At 42.2% G+C, this 11,789-nt stretch overlaps 1 protein-coding gene across 6 annotated transcripts in view; it reads right to left on the bottom strand.

The window, feature by feature from the left end:
• LOC126392727 (ribosomal RNA processing protein 1 homolog B-like) overlaps positions 1 to 11,789 on the bottom strand; it is a 69,376-nt gene that overhangs the window by 16,070 nt on the left and 41,517 nt on the right. For all 6 annotated transcript variants that reach the window (XR_007570206.1, XM_050048318.1, XM_050048316.1 and 3 more), the window contains exons 11-12: positions 9,321 to 9,340; positions 9,066 to 9,209 (exon numbers count right to left, since the gene is read on the bottom strand). Coding sequence is in view for 5 of the 6 variants with exons in the window: in XM_050048318.1 (XP_049904275.1) it covers positions 9,066 to 9,209; positions 9,321 to 9,340 (164 nt within the window). In the remaining variant the exon portion in view is untranslated. The remainder of the gene's footprint in view (positions 1 to 9,065; positions 9,210 to 9,320; positions 9,341 to 11,789) is intronic.

The following is an 11,789-nucleotide window of genomic DNA, read 5'->3' on the forward strand; positions in this document are numbered from 1 at the left end:
GGGCTTGTCATGAACGTCACCAGTTTCTTCAAATCTTTTTTTTATCCTCTCCACTTGACGTTTGGATACACTGAAGATGTCTGCCACCTCAGCAGCAGACTTGGTCTTCAGGCTCTTGATGATCAGCACTTTGGTCTGTGGTTGAATCTTTGGCATGTTGTCAGCGGTCAGGTTGCACTTCACATGAAGGTCTGGTGTGCTGGGGTTCTTTTTATACACACCTGGGAATGTGTTAATTACAGTATTTGTCACAGGTGGAGCTCTAATCTGTGATTGGTTGAATCGTTTAAAGATGCGACAAGACTTTTGTCCAAGCAAAATCTGACCTTTCTGTCCTAATTAAATGATAAAACTCAATGAATGATACACAACTTTATTTTGGTATAATAAGCATAATCTAAAGGCCTTTGCCTTTCATATAAGCTATTTCTGATCCCAATTGATCAACTACAAGTCAGGTTATTATTTGTTGTTCCTACAACTAGGATAAACGACAAGACTTTTGTCAGGGGCTGTATATAGTAGGGAAGAGGTTATGTTAAGGATGACTCCAGTGCATCAATGAACTATGATGTCAGGCCCACCCAAAAAATCCTGGACACAGAAATGATGAAAAACAGTTTAACTATCTAACGTCACAATTCAGTAGGCCACAACACTTAACAGTCTTCTCACATTTTCAACAAGTATTATCTAACAGGAAAAATGTAATTATAAAGAATCACTAGCCCCTTTTACACTGCCAGATTTTTCGCAAATGTTGGGCTGATTTGTCGGCCACAGAGGCGGAAAGGCGAGTTGATCCGAGGCGCCCAATTTTCTGCCTCAGAGGGTAGTCATATTGGCGGAACCCTTTAAGTTTAAACAGACCGAGGTGGCCTTCCGCAACGGGAGGGCCTGTTGAAGACTTGTGGGAGGAGCTGTTGATGACGCCGCATGTGCGAGCCACTGGCGGTGGACTAACAGGAAACAGCTGATAGCAGGAATGAGCAGCTAGTAGCAAGAGGGAAACGCAAACCTGACAGACACTGTAAAGATGAGCAACTGGGGAGACAAGGAATAGCGCGCTCTCCTTGTCCTCGCAAACGAAGAGGCTATTAACCATCAGATGACGGGGACGGTAAAGAACGGGCCGATTTATGAGAGAATCGCCATCTGACTACTGCCTCCTGACTACCGCCGCCTGACTAGCCGTGGCTTCCCTCCCACTTAACTGTTTAAGTCACACGCTGAGCTACACCTTTTTTTTTACTTGCTTACGCCCCCCATTGCCCCGAAAAAGGCGCATTCTGTATAAACAAAAGTAGGTAGGCGGCAATTTGCCGCACTCCCCGATTTTCTTTTTATACTGCCAATGCTGAAAAAAAGACTATCTAAAAGGGCTACTGATTTTGCTTTTCATGGACTTTAGCCAGCGTATTTTAATAAGACAGTAAGTTCTTTGAACAAAAAACAAAATTTCAAATGATGTTAGTTTTTTATACATTTAAACTTTTAAATATCAAGGAAACTTCTCTGGCACTTCTACTTTCTTTGCTGTATCAAAAATGTACCAAACCGTGACACCACTGTATCGTATTAAACCAAACTGTGAATTTTATTAACGTTACACCCCTAGTTGCTATGGGCTCACTGCTGGGGTGGGGGAAATGTAGACATGGAAAATTCAGCATTGATTCAAAAATGTCAGTAAATGATTATCAAAATGTTTATTAACAATGGGATGTTAATGGAATGAAAGAGGCGGGACTTAACTGTTAGGGCAGTGCAGCTACTGGACAGTCTACCACATGACACACTAGATGGTGTCATCACTCACCACTGATTGGTAAGGTCAAGATAACAACCCTTCTCAACCCAAGTACATAAAATAATCAATAATGCGGCCCCCCCACCATTAAAAAAATTCATAGTCCCCTGCTCTGAACAGAGAACAAGAGCTTTAAGATCTGCGACGAGAGGAGACTGTAAAATCCCACAAAGAAAGTCATCCTTTGGTCAATCTGCTTTCTCCATCAAGACCATCGGAGAATGGAATAGACTCCCTAGTGATTTGAAAATCAACAGGAATTATCGCAGTTTCTGCCTTGCCACAAAGAAATGGCTCCTGAGTAAACAATGTTGCCAACATTAGGTGTTGCTGTCAGATTTCCTGTCTGATTCTCTGTCATTATGTCTCGTTTTGCGTTTCTCTCTTCTGCTGTTTATCTGAGCTCTGTTAAAGATATTCCTGTCATATTACCATTGCTGGTATTTAATCATCCCTGTAATCACGAATTACCATCGTTGGTATCTAGGTTTCTTATCGCTGTACTCTAAACTATAATCAACTCTGTAACTTTTTCTTTTTTTTCCCTTCTTTTGCTGCTACGAGCACTTTGTTGACTACCAACAACAACACCAGCACTTTATCCTGCTACGAGCACTTTGTTGACTACCAACAACAACACCAGCACTTTATCTACGCACATTCCTGCCTTGCACTTTATATCAGGAGCTGCTACTTGGACTGCCTTTTAGTGTTTTGTAAGTTGTTCCTCCCTGCGCTGTAACAACTTGGTTATTTTAAATGTGGAAATTGTATGTCTGTACTGTACTTTTTTTTAGATTGTGGTCTGCATATATTGTAAATTATATGTTGGGACTACAGATGGAAATTAGCAGTTATTGCTAAATCTGGTGCAACCATCTCCTCATCTCTTGTAAATGATTAATGCTATTGCACACTGTCCCTTGATAAACTAAATAAACTAAACTAAACTAAACAAACAGCAATCAACTGACATGAACACAATATCAGTTGTAACACACTGGTTCAGGGATTGTGACAAGAAGGGAGTCTATGTAATGTTATTCTTAAAACACTTTATTAAACTAAGGTTAACATAAAACCAATAAAGGCGTGGGTAGATAAGCATTATCAGTAATAAAAGCAGTACATGTTTGTTGTGTGTGCTGTGGAGGTGTTGAAGGTGCAAAAGTAAAAGAAGATGATGTAGGTTGGATGCCAGCTGTAGGAAGGGAGAGTCAGAGTGAGCATAGGGCCAGCGTTTACCGCTCAAGGGCCCAGGTGAGCCAACTCAGATGACAACCTGACGAGCTGACATTTTGATGTGTCATAGTGGGAAAAGCACAGTTGCATTCAATAGGATTAATGATAGCTGCATTCCATGTAGGGGAGGTCCTAATATTTTGCATGCTGGATTACTGGAATAGCTTGTTGACACACTTAATGGGACTGAATGGTTATATTCATGTTTGATATAAACTTCTAAAAATTAAATGAAATCCAAAATCTGAAAACTTAATTTACAAAACATCAGACTGTATATGTAGCTTTAGTCTGTGTGCAAAACACTACGCAAATGTCACATGTTGGGCTGAGTTTAGAGAGCACCAAAAACCATCCACCCAGTATGAGCTCAATCAGATATACGGTTGTGATTTGCGATAACCCAAAAGAAATATAATTTCTATGAATGATACATAAAAATGTAAATAGCTACTGTATAAATTTAATAGCTCAGTGTTTTGAGACATATGCTCTTTCTGTTTCATTCTGAGAAGAGTTTTTATGTTTTCTTTTCACATATTGCAGGGGTAACCATATTTTTTGAATGGGGGCCAGATTAAATAACTTGGGGGCCAGCTGTTTCTCACATCATTGAGATATAAAAAAAATAATTATACCTCTCAAAAAATGAAATGAACACTTAAATCATACATCAGATCTTGATCAACGAATTCTTCAAGTTAAAAATCTTTACTGATGTACATTAAATAATTAGTTGAGAACAAAATTACATAACAACGGTAAGTGGAAACCAAAATCATCAACCCACTGAGGGCTGTAAGTAAAACATTGAAATCACAGGCTGATCAAATTTGTGTGAATTTTATCACAGCAACTCATAATGTGACTCAGTAGAGACTATGGCCCCCGCGTGCCTGTATGCACTCCCGGCGACATCTGGACATGCTCCTGATGACTCGACTGATGGTGTCCAAGGAGATCTCCTCCCAGACCTGGATTAGGGCATCAGTGAGCTCCTGGACACGCTGTGGCAGTACTTAGCGCATTGGATGCACGGATAGATAATATCACATAGGTACTCACTTGGATTTAAGTCAGGGGAGCGAGAAGGCCAGCCAATGGCATCAATATCTTCATAATCGAGGAGCTGCCTACACACTCTGGCCACATGAGGTCGGGCATTGTCCTGCGCAAAGAGGAACCCAGGGCCCACTGCACCAGTGCAAGCTCTGACAATTGTTCTGAGGATTTCATCATGGTACCTGACAGCAATCAGGGTACCATTGGCTATGACATGGAGGTAGGCTTGTCATGATACCAGAATTTCAGTAGTTGATACCAATGCCAGTGAATTTCCACGATTCTCAATACTCATTTGATACCATGATAAAAATCAAAAAACAGAACTCGTGTATTTCTAAATTCACTACTTTATTAAAACTGTTTAGAACTTTAACTTCAACTCTAAGGCCTCATTTACACCGCAAGCAATCTACAAGCGTAGCGGCAGCACACGTGTATTCACACCAAAACCGAACAGAAGCATCGCGCAGCGGCCGCTGCTGTCCTGTCAAAATACAAGCCACACCCGAACAGTTGGTGGTGGTGGTGCACCGTGTTTGCAAATCTCCAATAAACCCCAAAGCCCACGGTGGACAGGTGGAGAATTTATATTTAGCACTACAAATGGGTAAGTATATGAAACATGTGCCTGTCAGGTCTCACTTGGTCACGGGGGAGATGTCTACAGTGGCTGAGAGAGGTCACAACACACGCAAACTCGTGTTTTATGTTGAATACCGTGACCATTCGCTCACGACTCGCTCAAAAAAAATCGGCGTCTCTTCTATTTTCAAGCATGCTCGTGAAAGCAGCATGACTTGAGCAGCGCACAGAACGGATGCAGTGTGAATGCTCTAACCTGTTAACATGCTCTCACATGTGCTCAGTGTGAACCTGCTCACATCTGTGAAGAGAATGGGGCACCAATGGTGGAGCTGCCAATTCTGGTGTCCCCTGGCGAATGCCAATCGAGCTCCCCAAGATTGTTGGGGCTGATGGCCTCAGCCCTGGTGGTAGTCCCAATGGGATGCCTGCATATTAAGGGAATGCAGCATTGGGTGGCTTCTCACAGGCTAGACCCATGCTGTCATGGCTCTCACAACGTGCGAGTCACTGTGGCCTGCTGGGCAGCATTAATCCCATGGAGAAGCGTAGACTTCCTGACTCAGGGAGTGCCAATAGAGGTTATTTTGTGCAGGAAAGTGGTCACAACAGATGCCTCCCTATCGGGCTGGGGAGGCGTGTTCGAAGGGAGAGCGGTAAATGGGACCTGGGATACTCACATGCGCTCATCCCACATAAACTAAAAAATTTCCTTCCTTTTCTGAGGGTACATCATGTGTTAGTTAGTAGTGGCTCATATCAACAGACAGAGGGGGCTGAGGCCTCTTCAGTTACACACTGGCACAGAGACTCATTGTCTGGAGCAGCAAACACTTTCTGTCCCTGAAGGCCACTCATGTGCCTGGGATACTCAACTGTGGAGCAGATCTCTTGTCCAGGGGAAACCACCTTTATGCGGAGTGGAGACTTCACCCAGGTGTAGTGGGTCTGATTTGGGAGCGTTACGGGTGGCCGTCTGTGGATCTCTTCTTACAAGACATGATAGATAAAGGAAAAGTTTTCTCTACCATCAAAGTTTAATTGACGGCTTTCTCTGCCTGCCATATTGGCCAGTTTGCAAACTGCATCCTGGGACTTTCCCATGGTGTTGGATGCCCTCTCTGACCTACCTTTTGAACCACTGGAACTGGTGGACTTGAAAATGGTGCCTTTAAAGACAGATTTGCTACTGTCTCTTGCTTCAGCTAAACAAGTGGATGAGATTCATGCTCTGTCTGTACACCAAGCATGTACGAAGTTCTCCTAAGGGAATGTAAGGGTGACCTTGCAACCTAATCCAGCATTTATGCCTATGGTGTTGGGGTCACATTCTCCAATTGACCTTGTGTGCTTCTACCCCCCATCTTTCTCCTCAGATGGGCAGAAGTGGGTACATATGTTGTGCCCTGTGCGGGCCTTAAGCATCTACATAGACAGAACAAAAAGTTGTAGGAAAAGTGACCAGCTTCTTGGGCAAACAGCGGCTTGAGGAAGCCAATCTCAAGGCAGCGGCTCTCCCATTGGATTGTTGGAGCTATTGCTTTAGCTTATAGCGCCAAGGTACTGCAGCCACCAGAGGGGCTATGTGCACATTCTACCAAGGGTCTCACCACTTCGTGGGCCCTTTTCAGAGGGATCTCCATTCATGAGATTTGCGCTGCAGCAAGCTGGGCTTCCCCACACACCTACGCTGGGTTCTACAGGCTTGATGTTACAGCCCCTATATTAGCCCATTTGGTGCTTAGTGTGGCTAAGCCTCAGTAATGCTTGTTTCAAGCCAGTTGACCCCCTAGTAACATCTGCCCAACAATCTGGGAGTCAGGATTTCCCAATGTGAGACACAAAACGAATGCTATGAAAGAGAACTTTACGTTACTTGTGTAACGCCGGTTCTCTGAGTAGCATGAGTGAGTGTCTCACCAGACAACCCTCCTTGCTCATTAATAGCGAGGAAGAGGTGAGCAGTTTTTTTTTTTTTTTTTTTTTTAATAACTGGCAGTGTAGTGTCAGGCCCTTTTATAGGGGGAGGGTCTCCACCCTCCCTGACACTGACGTACTTTTTTTTTTTTTTTAAAGATATTTTTTTGGGGCATTTTTTGCCTTTAATTGACAGGACAGTGAAGCGTGAAGGGGGGAGAGAGAGAGGGAGAGACATGCAGCAAAGGGCCGCAGGCAGGACTCGAACCCGGGCCGCTGCGGCAACAGCCTTATACATGGGGCGCCTGCTCTACCACTAAGCCACCGACGCCCCGACACTGACGTACTTGATTCCAGCCAATACTGGCTGGCAGAATGCAATAGGAGCTTCTGATGAGGTCACGCTGTAGGCGTTCCCAATGTCAGACACGAAACTAATGCTACCCAGAGAACCGGGTTTATGCAAGTAACCTAAAGTTTTATTCTTGATGTGAATTTATTCTTTTTAAAAAATAATTCCTTGTAAATGTTACATTATTAGTTCTCTGACAATCTCTTTCACATACTGGCAAAAATTGGTATTGTAACTGAAAAATCTCCAGTCGAATCGATAGAGACCCCTTGAATCGAAATGGAATAGAGTCAGGAAAGCCCGCGTCGGAAAATATGTCGTGTCAACCACCTAAAAAGCAGACAAAAATATCTGTTTTTTTTAAACGCTCCCAGGGTGGTGAAGATGGTGAAGAAGAAATGTTCTGATGTTTACTTCAATGTACAGTTCAAATAATTGTTCAGTTGTTATATTGACTGCTGTCATTAAAAGACACACATGAACACCATGATTCCTTTAAGTGTTTGTGTCTGTGTGCGTCTGCCAATGTAGCACCAGGTAAAATCCTAGGGTGCATATCCATAGTGAGTTTACTGTGGGTGCGGTTACATGATGGCTTCTCATTCAGAATGAAATAAATCTGAATGAAATCATTCGGAATTAAACTTTTTCCAGGTCGTTTACATGGGAAATATTCATTCCGAATGAGGGTTTACACAGGAGATCAGTTTAATCGCCTTTATCCGGGTCTGTGCATGGTTTGGGGCAGGGAAGGTTTTTGATTGGATAGGGGGCGGGGCGGATGTTACATGTTTACGTTTACCGGAAGAAAACACTGTAGTCCTCGCTCCGGATAACAAGATGCTTGACGACACCGTTCTTAGTGCCTTTTTCGGGCTTGTTTTGCTTATATTCTTGAAGCAGCAGTACGACAACAACCTTGTTCTGCTAATGCTTTGTCTGTTGAGGAGGACAAGGGAGGTAGAAGGTCGAGGAAGGGAGATAGAAGACTGTGCTTTGGCATATGGAAACCGGTGAGTGCAACAAGTTCGACTCCTCTATCTCAGCCCGTTGCTATGCGCGCTATACACGTCATCGTGCCAGAAGGGCAAGGAAACGAGCATGCGCAGAAAGAACGGAATGGCTGGAATCGGGTAGGAGGTGTACACAAGACAAAAAAATTCTTCCATTCGTTTTCATTTGGGTAGAGGTGTACAAGGAGCATTTCTATTCGGGTAGGGCTTCCAACCTGAATGCAAAAGGAATACATGGCTCCATGTAAACGCACGTTGTCTCCTTTCAGATTTAATGGGTCAGGGATGCAGGACGCATACCCAGCAATACCACTGCAATAAGCCAAAACTGCATCCAGCATAGCATAGCCCCATGTGTTTTCAGGTAAGCTAGCTAGTCACAAAGTCCTCTTTATTTTACCATTGATGTTACTCACACACTGCCACCCTGGACGTACATGAACATTTTCATCTCATTAGCATAAGCAGAAGGTCAGCTGGAAATGTGGAGAGGAAAACAGAAATGTGGTGTGCTGACAAAATATGAAAACTAAGGAGCTGTTTCTGTGTATTTTATCAACTGGTTGGTTTTAGAGAGGGAAAAAAACAAAACTTTTTGGACTCTAATTGGACGTAAGAACTGGTATAACAGTTTATATTTCTTTATATACTCCATCAGAATCATTCACCAAACGATATCATTTATTAGTGTATTGAGGGTTTTTTTTGTTTTGTTTTTTAAACTTGTCTGATAACCTGATAACTACCCCTGTCGGTTTTCAGAGCTCCATAAATTCCACAGCAGATTGAATAATGTTGCATAGGCAGGAGGTTTATGCACCAAAGGTATATAGAGATACTTGAAGAGCAGATGAAGCGCTCATATGGGTTGCAGTATCATGGTATCCAGGAAGGTGCTCTTTGGTCAGGAAGTGCAGTACATCTTGAAAAACAAAATCCAAGGCAACTCTTCTCTGATGGAAAAGTTAAAAGGCCTTTATTAAATGGCTAGTTCATGATGAACATTAAAAACGTGTTTTTGGATTTTGTTTTGGATTTTGTATTTTCAAGGTAGATTTTGTTTTTTCAAGGTATATTGAGATACCTTTGCTTTTCTTGGCTGCTGGCGCCCCCTCATCCTCCTCCTCCATCTGACCTCCACCTCTCTTCATCCTCTTTCTGCTGCCAAACATTTCATCATCCTCATCTGTCGAGACCTCCTCTGGATACTCATCCTGAGGAAAGATGCCTGAGAGGAAATCCAGGATAACAGGGTGAGACAGGATGAGGTCAAAGATCAAAAAACAATAATTCTGTTTTCATAAATATCGAGAAAGAAGGTATGATCCTCAGCTCCTACCTTTATTCAGGTCACGCAGTCTGCCATTAAACACAAAACAAGGGGAGAGAAGAAAAGAAATTCATTAGTTTGAGTTCAAGCAGAGATCATTCATGGTGCAAAAGAAATAGCACAGTAAGGCAGAATTTAACCAAGACACAACCAAATTAAAAATAAATAAATAAAAAAATCAAGCATTATTTAGGTGTAAAGGTTAGGGGTTGACGATATGGCCCTAAAATAATATCACGAAATTTAAGGGCATTTTTGCCATAATGATATTCTTGAGGATATGACAAAAAAAAAAAAAAAAAAAAAAAATTAAGAACATAGAATTGCACCAAAATAATAGGTATAGTTTTACAGGTCAACCTAACAGTTTGCCTTCAAATATTCAGTAAGAACTAAACAAAAATGATCTCTAATTTCTTTACTTTGTAAAAAACAACAGTAACTCAGGGTGAGATTCAGATTCTGTATACAATAGGCCTGTGCATAATCGATGTTCACTGTCTGCTAAAACTTCTGGTTCTTCTCCTTATCTGGTTAATGTCAGCACTCTCAGAGGTAATCATGTCCCCCTGGCTCATCCTCCTGCCAACCTCAATTGTGCACTACTAAATATAAGGTCTCTCTCTAACAAGACCTTTTATATTAATAACATTATTACTAAATATGGTTTGCATTTCTTCTTCCTCACTGAGTGCTGGCTGTCTTCCACTGCCAATGTTGTTCTTACTGAGGCGTCCCCCCCCTGACTATAGCTTTTTATTTTCTGCTAGGCAAGACCGATCAGGGGGTGGTCTTGCAGTCATCTACTCTAACTCATTTTTATGTACTGTCTGCTCATTTGGTGCTGTCTCATCTTTTGAGTACCTGGCCATGGTTATTGGAACCCACCAACATGTTTTGGCATTGGTTATTTATAGACCACCTAGGCATAACCCCAATTTCTTATTTGAATTTTCTGAGCTCCTATCAATTGCTTTGACTAAATATGACAACATAGTCCTCCTGGGCGATCTGAACTTCCATATTAATGACAGTTCTGATTCCAAAGCAACTGAATTTCTGGATCTTCTCTCTAGTTTCGATTTGATGTCAAAAATGCCACCCACAATAGTGGTAATACATTGGATCTTGTTTTTACAAAAGGCGTCACTGCTGGCATTTCATCCATATTGCAGGTCCCTGTCTCTGACCATTTCTGTATCTTTTTTAATATTGCGTCCTGTGTGCTGAGTGTACGCTCTGAGCCTAACCCCCGCTCCTTTCGCCATATAAATGACCATGTTAAGTCCCTTTTAGCTGACTGTCTGCCTGATAAACTTGAATCAGCTTCCTCCATGAGCGTGTCTCTCAACTGCCTCACTGATAACATAAATAGTGCAATGCTAGAAACACTTGAGTCTTTCGCCCCTCTTAAAACCAGTAAAGGCATGCGAACTAAATCTGTGCCCTGGTTCTCAGACCACACTCGCTCGTTAAAGCGGATTTGTCGCAGATTTGAACACAGGTGGCGTGCTACTAAATCCAAATCCTCTCACCTTGCCTGGTCCCACGGTTTTAAATGTTATAAACGTGCACTTTCTACTGCTAGGGGGGGCTTATTTTTCCAATTATAAGAATAATCAACGGGTCCTGTTTAATACCGTGGCTAAGCTGACCCAGTCGTCCCGTTTTAAGCTCGTCGTTTTTCACTGATAAAATCTCTTTAATCAGAGATGAGATTATTAATCAGCACCCCTCTAGCAACAAAGTTGATCTACGCCCTGAGCAGTGTTGGGTAAGGGTTACTTTAAAAGCAATCAAAGTATGTTACTGCGTTACTTTTTAAAAAAGTAACCAGTTACTTTACTGCGTTACTCCCTGAGTAAAGTAACTCAATTACTTTAAAAGTACTTCCAACGTTACTCCCTTTTCCTATTGGGCAATGGACCACAGGGCGCTAAGCCTACATTTTTTTGTCTCCATAATTAAAGTTATGGACCACTTGCCATTCACTGAGATCCAATTCTCCCATCACAGCCGTCACTTTGACCAGTAGAAACACAGAACGATCTGCTGCTGTAGACAACTATATGACAACAACACCCCAGCGTTTTTAATATTTCCTCTAGGGATGTTACCACACAGAGTAACAGAGGCACTTTGTCAACCCGCTGAGTTAACGTTACTGTCATTAGCATCAAGCTAGCAAACAATGGTACATACCCATGGTCGGACATAAAGTAATAACATTAACAAATAGCGGCGGGGCTTTTACTCACCGCAACTGCAGAGGCTCCCAGCTTCATTTGAAACAAACTACATTATAGATGGGCCGTTATTTATTAATCCCTCTGTGTGTTTATATATTTACTTTTTATCCGCTCCGTTGTCTTTGTAAAGTTAACATATCGCACCGTCATTTCAAACTCAACACTTGTTTCAAATTAAAAGCCCCTTATAACCTCGGCTGAGAGAATCCCTCCATTTTCTAAATACTTT

Source organism: Epinephelus moara, chromosome 7, assembly GCF_006386435.1.
Source record: "Epinephelus moara isolate mb chromosome 7, YSFRI_EMoa_1.0, whole genome shotgun sequence".
Taxonomy (NCBI): domain Eukaryota; kingdom Metazoa; phylum Chordata; class Actinopteri; order Perciformes; family Serranidae; genus Epinephelus; species Epinephelus moara.